This window comes from Microcaecilia unicolor, chromosome 1 (genome assembly GCF_901765095.1).
Source record: "Microcaecilia unicolor chromosome 1, aMicUni1.1, whole genome shotgun sequence".
Classification (NCBI taxonomy): Eukaryota; Metazoa; Chordata; class Amphibia; order Gymnophiona; family Siphonopidae; genus Microcaecilia; species Microcaecilia unicolor.
Window position 1 is genome coordinate 238,945,421 of NC_044031.1, and position 18,434 is coordinate 238,963,854.

An 18,434-nucleotide genomic window follows, 5' to 3' on the forward strand; every position below is an offset into this window, starting at 1 on the left:
CTTTATGGAATATTATAATGCATTATATGCCCAAGAGATTACTCCTTCTCTGGAATCTATTGACTCATATCTGGTGGATAGTGAGCTTTCTCCCCTGGCTCAAGGGCATCAGGAACTGTTAGACAAGCCAGTTACCCCACTTGAGGTACAAGAGGCTATTAAAGGTTTGCCATCTGGCAAATCTCCAGGGTTGAATAGACTCCCCAACGAATTTTACAAGAAGTTCGCCCCTGAATTGGCGCCATTACTTGCTGACCTTTAACCAAGTAGGAGGTGGGGAAACGTTACCCCCATCCATGATGGATCGCGGTGCTGCCTAAACCAGACAAAGACCCTGCTGACTGTGGTTCTTACAGACCCATCTCGGTTCTGAATGCAGATGTCAAAATACTGGCAAAGGTGCTGGCGAACAGACTTGCACCCATGCTGCCGACGCTCATTCACCCAGACCAGGTGGGATTCACCAGGCTCACTCTAAACAAAGAACATTGGTCAATTGGGCCTCGCAACAGCGAGGACATAACTGAGATTGACCTGAAAAGAAACACAACTAAGTGAGAGTGTAGCCTGGAACAGAAGAAAAAGGGCCTAGGAGGGTAGAGTTGGATTCTAAACCCCAAACAGATTCTGCAGCATTGACTGCCCAAACCGACTGTCACGTCGGGTATCCTGCTGAAGGCAGTAGTGAGATGTGAATGTGTGGACTGATGACCACGTTCCAGCCTTGCAAATTTCTTCAATGGAGGCTGACTTTAAGTGAGCCATTGACGCTCTAGCATTGTGAGCCGTGACATGGCCCTCTAAAGTCAGCCCAGCTTGGGCATAAGTGAAGGAAATGAAATCTGCTAGCCAATTGGAGATGGTGCGTTTTCCGATGGCCACTCCCATCCTGTTGGGATTAAAAGAAACAGCTGGGCGGACTGTGGATAGGGCTTTGTCCGCTCCACGTAAAAGGCCAATGCTCTCTTACAGTCCAAGGTGTGCAACTTGTCCTCACCAGACAATCGATTGGTTCAGACGGAACTCCGACACCACATTCGGCAAGAACTTAGGGTGAGTGCGGAAGACTACTCTATTATGGTGAAATTTAATATAAGGAGCATGGACTACTAAGGCCTGGAGCTCACTGACTCTATGAGCTGAAGTAACAGCCACCAAGAAAATGACCTTCCAGGTCAAGTACTTCAGATGGCAGGAATTCAGTGGCTCAAAAGGAGCTCTCATCAGCTGGCGAGAACGACGTTGAGATCCCACGACACTGGTGGAGGTTTGACAGGGGGCTTTGACAAAAGCAAACCTCTCATGAAATGAACTACTAAAGGCTGTCCAGAGATAGGCTTGAGATGTCCGTGTATCCAACAGAGCTCCAATGAGCTCCAATTTCTGCACTGGAACAAGATGGGACTTGGGATAATTTATTACAAACCCCAGTAGCTCCAGCAGTTGAATAGTCATCTGCATGGACCGTAAAGCCCCTGCTTCCAAAGTGTTCTTCACCAGCCAATTGTCGAGATAAGGGAACACATGCACTCCCAGTCTGCATAGCGATGCTGCGACAACCTCCAAGCACTTTGTGAAGACCCTGGGCGCAGATGTTAGGCCAAAGGGCAGTACACAGTATTGAAAGTGCTGAGTTCCCAGTCGAAATTGAAGGTACTTCCTGTGAGTTGGGAGCACCGAGATGTGAGTATAGGCATCCTTTAAGTCCAGAGAGCATAGCCAATCGTTTTCCTGAATCATGGGAAGAAGGGTGCCCAGGAGGCATATTTTCAAAGAACGTAGCCTTCCAAAGTTCCATAGGTTTCTATGGAACTTTGGAAGGCTAAGTGCTTTGAAAATATGCCTCCAGGGAAACCATCCTGAACTTTTCTCAGACTAGAAATTTGTTCAGGCCCCTTAGGTCTAAGATGGGACACATCCCCCCTGTTTTCTTTTGCACAAGGAAGTACCTGGAATAGAATCCCAGCCCTTCTTCCCCTGGTGGAAGGCGGAGAGTTCCTCTGCAAGTACCTGCTTGTGCTGGGAGCTGAAGGATTGCACTCCCGGTGGGCAATTTGGAGGCTTGGATGCCACATTGAGTGTGTAACCTAACCGGACTATTTGAAGAACCCACATGTCGGAGGTTATAAGAGGCCACCTTTGGTGAAAAAATATCAACCTCCCCCCGACAGGCTAGTCGCCCGGTACAGACACTTTTACTGCGGCTATGCTGCACTGGAGCCAGTCAAAAGCCCGTCCCTTGCTTTTGCTGGGGAGCCCTAGGGGCCTTAGGCGCACGGTGTTGACGAGAACACGCATGCTGGGGCTGAGCCTGAACCGGCTGCCGAGAGGTAGGAGTGTACCTACACCTATTATAGGAATAGGGAGCACTCCTCCTCCCTCCAAAAAACCTCCTGGATGAGGAGGCAGTAGCAGAAGATGTCCGGCGGGAGAGAGAATCCATGGCATCATGATGCTTTTTCATCTGATCAACCATATCCTCTACTTTCTCTCCAAAGAGATTATCCCCCCGGCAAGGAACATCCGCCATTCGCTGCGGGGTCTTCTGATCCAGGTCAGAGACACGCAGCCATGAGAGTCTGCGCATCACTATACCTTGAGCAGCTACTCGGGATGCTACATCGCCAGGAATTTGCGACACACCTTCTGCTGCCTGACCACCTGGTGAAAAGGTTCAGCAAGCTCCACAGGAAGTGCTTCAACTAAACTGGACAGTTGCCTCACCGAGTTCCGTAAGTGAATGCTCGTGTAAAGCTGGTATGTTTGGATCTTGGCGGCGAGCATTGCGGCCTGATACGTTCTCCTCCCAAAAGAATCCAAGGTCCACTCTCTGCCTGGGGGCGCCGAGGCATAGTCTCTAGTACTCTTGGCTCTTCTGACAGCAAAGTCCAGCACCATGGAATCGTGAGGAAGTTGAGCCTTCACCATTACAGGCTCTCCATGGACTCTGTACTGGGACTCAGACTTCTTGGGGAGCACTGGATTAAAGAGAGGGCAAGACCAATTCCGCATCAGCACTTCCCTGAGTGTATTGTGCAGGGGGGCCATTGCAACCTCTGCAGGTGGAGAAGGATAATCCAGGACCTCGAGCATCTCAGCCCTGGGCTCATCCACAACCTCCATAGGAATGGAATGTCCTGAGACATTTCCCGCACAAAGGATGAGAAAGGAAGGCTCTCAGGTGGAGACATCCTCACTTCAATCAGTGGAGCAGGATCAGAAGGAAGCCCACAGGACTCCTCCTCCAAAAAGTACCTGGGGTCTTCCACCTCTTCCCACGAATGCTCCTCTTCGGTATCAGACAGCGCAGCCCGAAACCGAGCCTGTCTTGACATCGAGGATCGACGACCTCTTGGGGGGTGTCGAGAAGTCGACCCCTGCCTGGACTCCGGTGAAGCTTCCTCCACCGACGTCGAGGGGGAGTTCACCCGGGTGGCAAGCAGCACCGAGGGCGGGGACCTCCTCACAGGTGATGGGCCCAGATGCCGTTTCTGCAGTCGGTACGGGAGATGCAAGCACCCCCGACACCGAGGCCGACTGACGAAGCAACCCTTCCAGAAGCTCTGGAAGAAGGGCCCCGCATGCGCTCGTCGAGAGCTGCCATCGGAAAAGGCTGTGGGGCCAGTGCAGGAGTCGGTGCCAGAATCTGAGGGGGCTCGGGAGCCGGTACCAGGCTGCCAGACGACCGACGCATTGGCACCTCCTGAATGGAGGGTGAGGGATCCTCCCAGCGTCGACGCTTCTCGGGTGCCGACACCGTCGGCTCCCCGGAGCTCTTGGTAAAGTGCCTGAAAGGAGATCGATGATGATGCTTCTTCGCCTTCGCACGATGCCCGTCATCGACACTCCTCGGTCCCGACAAGGAAGACGTGGAAGCCACACGTCTCCTCGGGGCCGGGTCCGACAAAGGGCAGTCCCGGGGGCCAGCATAGCAGTAGGCCTCGAGATGGGTGGAGACCCACTCGATGCCTTGCTGCTCCCAGCTCGAAGCGGTCTGTCGGCAGCCATTACCTGGACTCCCGATGCTGCTTCCCTCAACGTCGACGCCGCCGACCTCGGTACCGAAGTCAATGCCGACATCGAAGGACCGAACCGATCAGAAAAAAGCGTCTCACGCTGAGCCTCTCGAGCCACCTGGGTCCTCTTCTTCATTAACTTACACAGCTTACAAGCAGCTGGAAGATGATCGGGCCCAAGACACTGGAGGTACCACGCGTGGGGGTCGGTACTGGGGATGGTCCAGTTGCAGCGAGTACAGCGTTTGAAGCCGCTGGGAGTCTTCGATGACATGGGAGGGAAAATAGCATCCGCGAAATCAAAAGGCTCGATTGTGCCAAATAAAAAGGCACAAAAAAAGGGAATAAAAGATGCGGCCGAGCGGCCGCAACGAAAACGAAAGGAAACTTGAAAATCTGAGAAAGACCTAAAAAAAATAAGGGAAAAAAGTTGTTTTTTAAAAAATTATATTATTTAAAGTAAAGAAAAGGAAGAAAGAGGGTGCAAAAAACGCGCAAAAGCTATTCTCATGGAGAAAGAGAACAAGAGAGCAGTGGTAGAACACAACTCTCTCTAATGCGGAGAAAAAAACAACTAGTTAGGTCACGCTTGCGTCGCGGGCGGGAAGCCACTCGCACATGCGTGGTGCACTCGGGCCCGCGTGACGGAGCATTCTTCAAACTTCTAGTTTTTCTAAAAAAAAGTTCCGGTCTCCTGGGGCCGTCGCGGAGGACGACCCACAAGTAAGAATATTGAGCCTGCTTGTCCTCGGAGAAAGATTTTTACTGGTTGCGCCAAATCTAAGTCTGATTGTCTCTCTTATTCCAGTCACTAGGGCTGAAGTGTTTCCCCCTCCCTAGGGGCAAGGGATGGGACTACACCCTTCAAGAGAAGCAATCTTCACATGAAGCAAACAACTAATGACTGAGCAGAGGTAAGTTTACCTTCTACACAATGACGGTAAGCACCAAATTGCACTAAGAACCCTAATGGAGCTGGTCTTGAGACCTGACTCTGAAAGCATTCATGTAGGGCAGAAAAAAAGGATCTAGAGCATTGCCCTAACACTAGACAGCAAACCTCTTTTACTTGAAACTGTTCAGACCTTCTAGTGGAATCTCTTCTGGAAGCCAGCAAGTTTGAGGAATCCAACATCCAAGCTGTGAGAGCCAGGGACTGGATGTCATGAGTGATGAAATCAATTAAGTGCCACTGAATATCAGCAGATAGCTCCGCACAGACAATTTAAGTGACGAAGAGCCTCTCTCGGTCATTTAAATTGCTTTGAATATCAATCCTTTAAATTTCATCACAATTTTTGTTTCCTCTAGGGTATTCCACCCATTCACTACCTTTCATCTGAAAAAATGTTTCCTGTCTTTGCTTCTGTCTCTGTCTTCCTGTGGTTTCATATCATGTTCTCTATTTCTACAGATTCCTTTCTTTTAGAAAGGGTTTGTTTCTTGTGCATGAATACCTTTCAAGAATGCAAACATTTGTGTTATATCACCTGCCCATCTTTTGGTGCAGAACCCAAACCATTTTCATCACTTTTCTCTAGCTCACCTCTAGCCTGTTCATAGACCAACTGAGGACATAGTCTCCAAAACTAAACACAATACTGCAGGAGAGGCCTCACTAACAACCTGTACAGAGGCATTATCATTATCTTTTTTCGCTGATTATACCTCTCTGTGTAGCCCAGTATCTCTCTGAATTGGCCACTGTCTTATCACATTGTTTTATTAGCTTGAGATGATCAGACACTGCCACCCAAAGGCATCTCTCCTGGTCCTTACACATCATCCTGATCCACTATTGCAGTAATGGCGAGCCTATGGCACGCGTGCCAGAGAGGGCACACAGAGCCCTCTCTGTTGGCACGCGCGCCCAGCAATTTTCCCTTCATCCTTCGTGGCCGCTACAAAAAGAAGAAAAAAAAACAAGCAATCGCGGCACCGCAGCCCAGGCAGCCATCGTATTAAGTAGGGGGTGTAGCCAGCGCACACCTTCCACTTACCCCGCGTTCACTGCCTCGCTCACTGCGTCATCTCCTCCCACTGTAAGGCTCCTCTTTCCAGAGTCCCGCCCAAGGAAGTTTGCTCCATCTCCAGTCCAGCCCATCTGGACTAAATGTCACGGCGTCGAGTCTTCCTCCCCCTGCGCTAGCACGTCAGTGCGCCCGCCGCTCCACAACTCACGCCTTCTGCTTCAGTTGCAGTGCTGCACTCTACCCACGCCGAGCCACCGGTATCTTTGGCACTCGGCAGAAGAGAAGAATCTTGACTTGTAGTTGGAGGAGCAGAGCAGACAGAGCCCAGGTAATATCCCCAAACTTTGGAGTTTTTTGTCACCGTGAAATTCTTAATAGATTAGTTAGAAGTTTAATTGGCAGTGGAAGGTGGGAGTGGGTAGGCTTATTTATTGTCTCTCTTCCACCCTCCCTTAATACTTTCTCACAGATATATACACATTCTCTCCTTTGTTACCCCTGGAACTGGGAAGGAGGGAGGAGGGGACCCTGGAACTGGGAGGGAGGGATTTTGGGTTGCTGTTTGGGCACTCGGTCTCTGAAAGGTTCGCCATCACTGCACTATTGCATTTAGTTCCCTTGGATCTTTGCATCCTTAAATGCATTACTCTGCATTAAAGCTTAATCTGCCAAGCATTTGACCAGACTTCCAGTTTTTCTACACCACTCATCATGTTGTCCAGTTCTGAATATCCAGTCTATTGCAGATCGTTGTATTATCTGAAAAAGGCAACATTTTACAAAGATATTGAACAGCGGGACCAATCCCAGAGCTACCCTCACTACTCACCGTTCTGTCCTCTGAGTGAAGTGCATTTACACCCCTTCGTCATCTATTGGTCAATTGGTTTCTAATCCAGTTCACAACCTTAGTACCCACCTCCAGGCTGCTCAGCTGGTTCAAGAGCATTCTATAAGGAATTATCTTTTTTCTCCAGATTAACATAAAGCAAAAATAGGCCCCAGACTGGAAAGAACCCCACTCTTCAATCATGAAGGAGTGCTGGAAAAACAGGAACTACATCAGCTGGTGAGGAATCTGGCTTGCCGGGAAATTGTGTCTACCATAAACTTGGGGAGAACAAGAGTGAGTAAAATGCATAGATTCTATGGGGGCTCATTTTCAAAGCAATGAGACTTACAAAGTTCAATAGGTTAGCATGAAACTTTGTAAATCTAAGTACTTTGAAAATATGCCTCTATGTGTGTTTGAAAGATAGAAAGCAGCTTAGTTAGAAATCTTTGTGCTGAATTCCCCTCCCCTCACCAGTCATATTCTTTATGTCGATTTTATTTTATTTCATTTTTCCCATTTACTCTGGCTATTTTAAGTATAATACACCTTACTGATGTAGACAACCTATTTTGATTTGACAACATAAGTACATAAGTAATGCCATACTGGGAAAAGACCAAAGGTCCATCAAGCCCAGCATCCTGTCCACGACAGCGGCCAATCCAGGTCAAGGGCACCTGGAAAGCTACCCAAACGTACAAACATTTTATACAAGTTATTTCCGAAATTGTGGGTTTTTCCCAAGTCCATTTAGTAGCGGTCTATGGACTTGTCCTTTAGGAAACCATCCAACCCTTTTTTAAACTCTGCCAAGCTAACCGCCTTCATTACGTTCTCTGACAACAAATTCCAGAGTTTAATTATGCGTTGGGTGAAGAAAGATTTTCTCCAATTTGTTTTAAATTTACTACACTGTAGTTTCATCGCATGCCCCCTAGTCCTAGTATTTTTGGAAAGCGTGAACAGACGCTTCACATCCACCTGTTCCACTCCACTCATTATTTTATATACCTCTATCATGTCTCCCCTCAGCCGTCTCTTCTCCAAGCTGAATAGCCCTAGCCTCCTTAGTCTTTCTTCATAGGGAAGTCGTCCCATCCCCGCTATCATTTTTGTCGCCCTTCGCTGCACCTTTTCCAGTTCTACTTTATCTTTCTTGAGATGCAGTGACCAGAATTGAACACAATACTCAAGGTGCAGTTGCACCATGGAGTGATACAACGGCATTATAACATCCTCACATCTGTTCTCCATACCTTTCCTAATACCCAATATTCTATTCGCTTTTCTAGCCGCAGCAGCACACTGAGCAGAAGGTTTCAGTGTATTATCAACGATGACACCCAAATCCCTTTCTTGGTCTGCAACTCCTAACGTGGAACCTTGCATGACGTAGCTATAATTCGGGTTCTTTTTTCCCACATGCATCACCTTGCACTTGTTCACATTAAACGTCATCTGCCATTTAGCTGCCCAGTCTCCCAGTCTCGTAAGGTCCTTCTGTAATTTTTCACAATCCTCTCGCAAGTTAACGACTTTGAATAACTTTTGTGTCATGATATGTCATTGTATTTGGCTTTTATAACATTATAATAATGTTATAGTTCTGAAGTATTTCAGCTTTGTTTGAACCTCTTTGGTCTTGTATACATCATACAACATACAATAAAAAGGCAGCAGAAGGACATTGTATACCTGGGGGTTGGTGGAGGGTGTGTTGAGGGATTGGAGGGATGGGGGGGTAGCCATTTTGACACTGCAATTTATCATTGTTATTCTGTTTTCTTGAATATCAACAAGAACAAAAAGTTACAAAAAAAAAAAAAAACCACCACCAGATTGGCATTGATCATAGTGTAATCAATCCCAAGCGATTACTCTGTGAATCATGTGGAGGGAGTAAATATCCTCAAGTACCAAGACATGCAGTCTGAGACCAAGAAATGCAGTGGAAAGATACAGAAACATTTCCCATTGTTTTGGTGCCATAAACCTAATTAAAAGGAATTTTCAAGCATACCTGGGGCAGGTTGCCTATATGTGTTACGTCTTAAGAATTTCAGATAGAAGCTTTCTTTGGCGTAATGCAAATACTACAGTGAGTGTTAGCAATAAATCTGAGAGATTGAGATCACCCTCCACTTACCTTAGGGCTTAAGAGAGAGGTTCATTACTGTCCTGGTATGCGCAAAACTGACTCATTTGGAGACATTGCTTTTACTGGGAACAAAGGTCCATCTAGCCCAGTATACAGCTTCAACAGTAGCTAAGGTAGGCCACAGACACCAAAAAGTAGCAAGATTCCATGTTACCCACCTCCAAGAGATCAGCAGTGTATTTCCTTAGGTCCATTTTTTAAATGGTTTATGGACTTTACCTCCAGGGATTTGTCTAAAGCTTTTTTTTTTTAACCCAGCTGCGCTAGCTGCTTTCGCTACATTCTCTAGCAATGAGTTTCAGAACTATGCGCTGAGTGAAAAAACATTTCCTCCTATTTGTTTAAATGTGCTAATGGTGTGTCACCTAGTCCTTCTATTTTCTGAAAAAGTACACAACTGATCTGCTTTATCTGTTCCACTTCACTCAGGATTTTATTTTAGACCTCTTCAACCATCTCTTCTCCAAGCTGAAGAGCCATAACCCCTTTAGCCTTTCCTAATATTGTTCTACAGCCAAAATGCTTCCAAATTAAATGTAGTGAAACTTTGCTAATTATGGATCATTGAAAACAAAAATGATGCTTAAAACTGTTGATTGGCTCTGGCTTTCAAGATATGTTACTGGGTCAGAATATAGGACTCTTGACTTGTGAATGGTGGAGGACAAGTGGGAGTTATAAAGGGAAATCAGTTTAACCTGGAAATAACTAAAATGTATCTTTGACTGCATCTATGAATAAATCTATGATTGGGTTTGGATAGTACTTGCTTTTTAAGCAAAACAATGGACGGGTCTTTTACTAAAGGTTAGCTCGAGTTATCTGCAGCAGGTCACATTTTATTCCTATGGGACCTGCTGCAGATAACTCAAGCTATTCTTTAGTAAAAGACTCCCTGAATGAGGTAATCTGAATGTGATGTTGCATCCTATATGATATGAATTGCATCACATTATTTGTAGAAGTCATGGATAATGCTTTGAAAATTTGGTAAAAAGTATGCACATAATTTTCACCAATATGGAGAAGCGTAAAAATGTTTTACTTCCTTTTGCAACTGTCAATTGGGTTACTTACCCTAAATGAGAATTCAAGGTTTTCTCCTCCCCATACTTCCATTCCAGTGTCATAAGAGCCAAGATACTCAAAATACTTCCTGCTCACCGCAAAAAGTCCACCAGCCATGGTTGGGGAACTAATCAAAAAAGCCAATTCACAGTTAGTCATGTTAATATATATTTGAAATAAAAGTGATATAATGAAATGAACATCAGAGGGGGTGCTGGACTGTGGTCATATCAGCATGCAATAATGGTATAAAAGAATGCCGATAATATATACAAACATGCACACTATACGAAAGAAAAATGTCTACAAACATGAAAATTAAAAAATATGATTACTTTCAAGAATGTTACTATAGTACTTCAATGCCCTCCAGAGCAGATATCTTCTGTAGATACTTTCATCTCTGATACTTGCCATGGACAGCTCATGTGAAAAGGTTTACTTCTTTTACTAATTCATCAGCCTTTTTCCTATCCTAGTTTAAAACAACAAAAATAGACACATACTAAGAGGTGTATTATAAAGGGTCTGAAGTCACCATTTTCTTGTACAGGTGACCAAAACATTTCAGGTATCTGACCCAGTTTCACAGCACTGTATAGCACACTCTGCCAATCTGGTAAACACAGGCTCAAAAGAAAAGACACATGCTCCAGGCATGTTGACTAGTTCTGAACTCTCTCTAAGGGGAGAAGAAATGTAACACAGTTTAAGAAGATTAAGCCCATTTGCCCTGTTTGAATGCCAAGATGGATCCTAGATTGAGATAAAGAGGTACTGAAGACAAGGCACTGAAAAAGAAACCACACAGGACAAGACAATCAGTACATAGCTTATGAAGAAAGATTCAGATTTTTGTAAGGAGAGAAAGGAGAAGAGGCAAATATTTTCAAGGAGAAAGGATAAGTAAAAGGGAAGGACCACATACTTCCAACCATTTAAAATACCTAAATTAAATACAACTATATAGATGTAGCTATGCAGATATAAAAAGATATAATATCTCATTGAGCTGACCTGATAACATCAGTTGGGGACTGCCTTAGCTTTTGCTCCCTCTCCGGGATAACATGCCATGTGAAGACCAGTCTCCAGTCAAAGCCACCAATCTGTGGCTCCCCAGAGTTTCCCAGGTATTCAAATGTATTCCAGTCAATAACATCAATGACAGGACAGATCACTGCTGACTCCTTCTCCTTGATCCTAAAGAATTGCAAGACTGTTTATTGTAATGTTCTTGGAAGAAAAGTAATAAAGAAGACACCATTTATCATTCAGTTACCTCAGAAGAAGTTCATTACCATGTATCAGGCATCAGCAATATTTTCATTTGCTTTCTACTTTCAATTAATTTTATAGAATTCATGGTCATCATTAACCATGGAGAAAATGATAGAAAATACAAACATTTTAATGAAATATTGATTTTATGGGGGGGTTGTTATATATTGTGTGTTTTGTAAACAAACATATTTTGCTTTTTTCATTTGGTACCTGCTACAGCAAGTACTTTTAGGGTTACCAGCATAGAAGTGTTTGAAATAAACAAACAGAACAAGATATAGGGTTCCTCTGAAGAGTTCTGACAAATTGTTCCAGAATCCTGGGGCTTCTGTACACAAGTGCCAACAAAACCAGCAGTAATATTCTTAAGGGACTCCAAAAACCTCCAGGTAGACCTATATTATCTTCTAGACAATCAGTGCTTGAACCATTTTCTATGTTTATGGATACTTTTTTCAAACCTGAAGTTCAGAAATACAAAGCATACATTAAGGACACAAACCAGTTTCTGAATTGGAAGAAAGACCGTTTCTGATGGTTACTACTGATGTTTCATCCTTGTACACATCAATTCCACAAGATGCTGCTTTGTCAGTTGTCAAAGAAGTTTTGGATAAGAGGACCAGGCCACACTCTATTCTGACATTTTTGGTTCTAATCACTAGTTTAACTATGAAAAAACATTTTTTTTCTTTTTTACAGCGATTTTTATGTACAGATTAGTGGAGTAGCAATGGGGGCAACATTTGCCCCATCGACTGCCAATTTATGATTCCTTTGGAAAATGAGTGGGTATACAGGTCACCATTTATGTTAAAGATCCATAGCTGGTGGATGTTTTTATGTTATGGGCAGGTACCTAGGAAGAATTACATCAGTTTACAGTTTGGATTAATAGTTGTGATGGAACACATTCAATTCACAGAACAGCATTCTTTCTCTAAGATCAGTTTCTTAGATGTTCAAGTTGAGATTGATGGCTTTGGCATTACAAGGACTCAACTGACAGAAATACATTTTTGGCTTATTAAAACTCTCATCCCTGACATTTAGAGAACAGTTTACCATTTTCTCAGATGCTGCAAATTAGAAAGAATTGTTCAGAAATGACCAAATTTTAAGGAGCAAGCAAAAAATGTAACGAAAAGCTTGAAACCTGTGATTATTCTAAGGGAGTGTTTAAGAAGGCTTATACGAGGGCAAGATGCTTCAATAGGGAACTGATTTTCTTTGGGAATAAGACACACACGCAAGATGAAGATGTTTTTTCATTTGCTTTAAAGACATTCTGAGCATGGACCAGCAGTGATGAGTATTGAGAAATAGGTGGGATGTGATTCAATCTCATCTGAGTTTTCATGGGAAAACTTGAGGATCTCTTTCACATGGTGAAAATTTAAAAGAAAAGTTGAATCCAGAGGCTTTGCCAAAAAAAGGGAGAGGACAAATGGCATGTTTTGAAGGGGCACTTTAAATGTGGCTCTTGTCAAATTTGTGCAGTCACTTTACAATTAATTTTCTTCACCAATCCCACTGATGGTAAAAATATGCTCATTAAAACATTTTACCAACTGTAGAAGTGAGTATGTAGTGTATGCCGTGTAGTGTCCATGCAGTAAGTTCTACATTGGCATGACTACTCAAGCTTTCAGGACTCGCATGCTTGAACACAAAACTAATTTAAAAATAAAATTTAAAAAAAACATGAAAGAACATTCAGTCTCACATTTTAGTCTTTAAACACAATTTTGAAGATTTGAGATTTTTGTCATTGATTTTGAAGTACCTCACAAACGGGGTGGGGACCGGAGGATTAAACTTAACCAACAGAAGTCTCGCTGGATTTTCAAGTTATAAATTTTGGAACTATTGGGTTTGAACTCTGCAATAGATCGGAATGTTTTCTACTGATTAATGCACATGAAACATTTTTCAATACATCATCCATATGACAACATTGCTTTTTAATTTTTGAGAGGAAATGAAGTTGGGGTATTTAAATCACTTTGTAGGCATCTGACATCATCAGCGCCATTTTGAATTGCATGAAGCACACAATGAAGTACGTGCTCCACGTTCTGTTTTTTGTGTTTGAATCATGTTTTAAGAATTTTTACTGTGTGATTGTTTTGTTGCAAATCAAAGATACGCATTTTAAGATGAAGCAAATGCAGCACTGAGCCCCTGAGGAAGCTCGAACAGAGAAGTGAAACAGTGGCCCCGCTTGGCAGAAAGATAAGTGCAGGCTTTTTTTTTTTTGGTGTTGATTCAGCATTATTTTGTATTCTGTATTAGGAATGAGGCCACAATCAAAAGTATTTTTTCTCATTAAAATAAAAATGAGGAGTCTTCTGGGCCGATGACTGAGAATTGACTCAGTTTAAAAGGCAAATTTGTACTCAGCCTTTGATGTGGTCTCTAAGGTCCTTTCTCCCAATCATAAAGGCCATAAAAATTGGATTAGTATTGGTTACATCCTCTTTACTATGTGTTTGCAGACTTTCTGGTTTATTAGCACTGGCTTCAGCTTTTAATACATAAATGTTGCCTCTATTTTCTTCAGATCACAAGAAGTTTTAAATATAATTCCCATCTAGTAAGGAAACTACCACAATACTGTACAACAGTTTATCTAATGATACAACAAAAAAGGTTGCTATATAATTATTTACAGGTTTTCCACTTTCTAAGCCTATTATACTTTTAGGCTGAAAAAAACACTTCATATTTTAATGCAACATGTACTACATTCCACTAAAGGGCTCATTTTCAAAAGAAAAATGTCTCAAAAGTGGCATTTGGATATTTTACTCTGAAAAATGTCCAAATTGTGATTTTTGAAACTCAAATTTGAGGGTTTTTTTTCTCTGCAGTTTGTCCAAATCACAAGGGGGTATGCTGGGGGTGTGATTTGGACGTTTCCAAAACTTGGATTTTTTTCTGCCATAATGGGAAGGCAAAGATAAACATTGGGGGATTATGGAGAATTACTTTCTTAAACCCTTGTGTCAAGCCCTAGTCAAATTGAGCATTTTTTAAAAATATGCACATGCCTCAGAGCTGCTGCAAAGTTCAATAAGGGATACATGTCTATGTAAAATATTGCCATCTAAGATGAGGAAGACACATGTAGTAGATTTTTGGCAAGCCCAAACCATGCCCCCTTCAAATCACTGAACCTCTGCATTGTGTGGACCTCTATGTGTAAATAGAGGCTTCTTAAAATGTCCATTTATACATATTACTACTACTACTATTTAGCATTTCTATAGCGCTACAAGGCATACGCAGCACTGCACAAACATAGAAGAAAGATAGTCCCTGCTCAAAGAGCTTACAATCTAATAATATATCTACACATGAGATTCTTTTAAAATAAAGGTAGTACTGTATCTGGATTTTCAAAAGGCATCCAATAACATCTCTCATGAAAGGCTTCTGAGGAAATGAAAAATGCACAGGATACCAATCAATGTCTTATTGTGGACTGGTAACAGGTTAAAAGATAAAACAAAGATTAGGGCTAAATGGTCAATTTTCTCAATGGCATAAGATCATGAAACAAGCAAAGTAATCAAATTTGCAGATGATACAAAGTTGCTAGATTTCATACAGATTATGAGGAAATGCAGGAGGACCTTACAAAACTGTTAGTATATGATACTGGGGGGCCCTTTTACAAATGTGCGTTGGGTGCTACGTGCGTGTAGCGCGTGCCAAAATGAGACTACTGCCAGGCTACTGCACCCCCTTGGTGTTAATTTTAGATTTGGTGCACGCCCATACCACCTGGATGATGTATTTATTTCCTCCCACACACGTCATTTCCGGCGGTAATCGGCACTTGGCGCATGCTGACCAGTTACTGCGTGTATAGCGCATGAGCCCTTACTGCTAGATCAATGGGTGGAGTTAAGGGCTCAGGCTGGTTTTGGGCGCATGCTGGTTTCAGTATACCTGAAGGTCTTTTCCCCATCCCATTAAAAAAAAGCCCTTTTTTGCAGACGCGGTAAAAACTGACTTGGCATGCACCCAATACACGCATTGACCACTTTTTACCGTGGCTTAGTAAAAGGACCCCTGGGTTCTGTCCTGGGAGTCATCTCCCAGGAAAAAGATCTTGGATAATACACTGCAATCCTCAGCGCAGTGTGCCATGGCATTCAAAAAAGAAAGCAGATGCCAATATTAATAGGAAAGAAAAGGAATGGAGAATAAAACATAGAATATCCTAATTCCTCTGTATGAATCCTTGGTGTGACTGCACCTTGAGTACTGTGTGTAATTCTGGTCATCTTATCTCAAAAAACATATAGTAGAAATAGAAAAGGAACAGAGAAGGGTGACAAAATGATATAGGGGATGAACTGCTCTCCTATGGAGAAAGGCTAAAGAGGTTAGGGCTCTTCTATTTGGATAAGAGACAGCTGAGAGAAAATATGACAGATCTATAAAATCACAACTAAGGTGGAGTGGGTAAATAGGGAACAGTTGATGACCTTTAAAGTACTAGTACTAGGGGACACTCCATGAAGCTAGTAGGTAATGCTTTTAAAACTAATTGGAGGAAGCATTATTTACACCAAATGAACAGCTAAGGAGAAGAATTTGTTGCTGGAAAATGTGGTGAAAGCACTTAACATAGCCAAGTTTAAAAAGGATTTATATAAGTTCTTGGAAAAAAGATCAATGGACCAGGTAGACTTGGAATAGCCACTGCTAGTAACAATAAAAGGATCAATTCTTTCGGATCCTGCCAAAAACTTTTGAAATAGATTGACCACTGTTGGAAATGGGAGGCTGGGTTTGATGGACTTCTGGTCTCGTCCATGGCATTTCTTATATTCTGATTATATATACAGTGAATGTTTTAAAAGTAACTCTTCAATTTTTTGCATATTGAATCAAAGTACATTATTAAGCTCCCATTTCTACTGAAATTACATTAATACCATATATACTCAAATATAAACAGAGATTTTTTGGCCCCCCCAAAAAAAGGCCCAAAAATAGGAGACTCGGTTATACTCATCTCTCCCCTTTCCTCCACTCTGTGGTGACCAGCATGTCTCTTTCCATTCTCTCTCCTTCCCCCGTGGTGCTTGGAATTTCTTCCTCTACCCCCGATGACCATCATTTTACTTCCTACCTCCTTCTCCACCATTGCTGCAGTTCCTAACTCCAGCAGATGCAGGGCCTTGAGGACTGGAAACCCCTAACTTAAATGATGAAACCATCTGCACAGAAAACTAATTTACAGTTGGTGGTAATTTGATAAAGATTATGCAGCAACCCTCTCGCCACTCGTTTGCCCTTGCCTATATCCTCACTAAGTCACCTCACCTATATCCTTACTAAGTCACCTCACCAACCCACTCAATTATGAATGCCCACCTCTATAACTACCCTAATCACTCTCTTCCTTCTTCTCTCTTCCCTTCCTTGATCGTTACACATTACTAACTGTATCTGATATCCTGAAATGACAATGTTAACAAATCTATGTAAGCCACATTGAGCCTGCAAATAGGTGAGGGAATGTGGGATACAAATTCAATAAAATAAAATAAAATTGCCATGGAACCCTTGGCACAGCAGATACATCAAAGTGGGATAACCAGGGTATTAGTTGTGGGGGAGATAAACAGTAAACTTTTGCTCTTTGGAGATGATGTTTTATTAACCCTCACTAACCCACATGAATCCCTCTCGGGTGTGCTCTTGTTGTTTTTTTTTTTTTACCAATTATGGGAAGGTATCGAGTTTTAAGATCAAACAGAAATTTTGAATATATTGGTGGGACCTGGGGAGTGTTCTTGGTTGAAGGATATCTTTCCTTTTCGATGGGCCTCCTGTGCCTTGCGCTATCTAGGGTTTAATCTCACTGTGCATTGGTGCTCTCTTTATGAGGTAAATTATCGCCCACTCCTTCAGGCTATCTGGGCTGACCTGGAGCACTGGGAGAACTCATGGTTGAGATGTATCCATGGTGTGAAGATGATGGTTCTCTCTCAGCTGCTCTATCTTTTATGGCTCTTCCTATCCCTCTTTCAGATAAATTTTTTTGCTCCCTTATGCGCAGTCTTCTAATATATTTGGAGACATAAGCCCCCGTGAATGCAGCATTCGTTGCTTTATTTATCTAAAGGGATGGGGGGGGGGGGGGGGAATGGCAGTTCCACATTCTTGACATTACTATCAGGCTGCCCAATTACAAAATTTAACTTGAAACGCTTACAAACTATTCAAAACACAGCTGCTCATATAATCTGTAGAGCTTCAAGATATAAGGCTATGCCTTTATTATGTCAACTACACTGGACTCCGATCCATTTGAGAATTTCTTTTAAGGTTCTCATCCTTACATGCAAAGCGTTATATTTATCTACATCATCATATCTTGCAAATTTAACTATTCCATACACACCGTCACAAACTTTACGTTCACTTACTGATAATAGGTTGGTAATTCCACCGCCTTCAAGAGAGAGGTGGGAATCAACGCGAGCTTCAGCTTTCTTTTTCTTATCACCATCATTGTGGAATTCTCTCCAAAAATATATTAGGGTAGAAGAATCATTTATGCTCTTTCGTAAAGCTTTAAAAACTTACTTCTCTCAGATAGCTTTTGACATCTAGTGCTGTTTATTAGGAGAATTTCAGTGTCATTTATTGGAGAAAGCCACTCAGGAAATGAAATATGATTTATTTTGAACAAGAAATATATTATGTTAAGGTAGCAGCATGTGATATGTATGAGTGATTGGTTTGTTTTCTTTGGTGTGGAAGTTTTGTTAGAGCTGTCCTATCACAAATGGATTTATTTTATGTTAGAATATTGCTGTGTTTTATTTGTATTTTAAAGATATTATTATATGTCATTTATATTTTAAAGATGTAAACCGTTCTGATTTGCTATGTAAGAAGTAGCGGTATAGTAAATAAATAAACAATAAACGATAAAGGTATTTTAGCCTGGCACAGAGACAGCCATAAAAGCTGGGTTCAGATAGAACAAGCCCACTTACTCCTGTTCATCATGTCTCCTTTTTCAAAATGGCTGCTGTGACCCCTAGCAGTCTCGCAGAACTCACTAGTAC

General features: G+C 42.5%; 1 protein-coding gene across 1 annotated transcript in view; it reads right to left on the reverse strand.

Moving 5' to 3' along the window:
• The window catches only part of GALNT12 (polypeptide N-acetylgalactosaminyltransferase 12), a 251,211-nt gene that overhangs the window by 85,308 nt on the left and 147,469 nt on the right, over positions 1-18,434 (reverse strand). Inside the window, exons 4-5 of the mRNA XM_030204961.1 lie at positions 11,068-11,253; positions 10,060-10,177 (exon numbers count right to left, since the gene is read on the reverse strand). Coding sequence (XP_030060821.1) covers positions 10,060-10,177; positions 11,068-11,253 — 304 coding nt within the window. The remainder of the gene's footprint in view (positions 1-10,059; positions 10,178-11,067; positions 11,254-18,434) is intronic.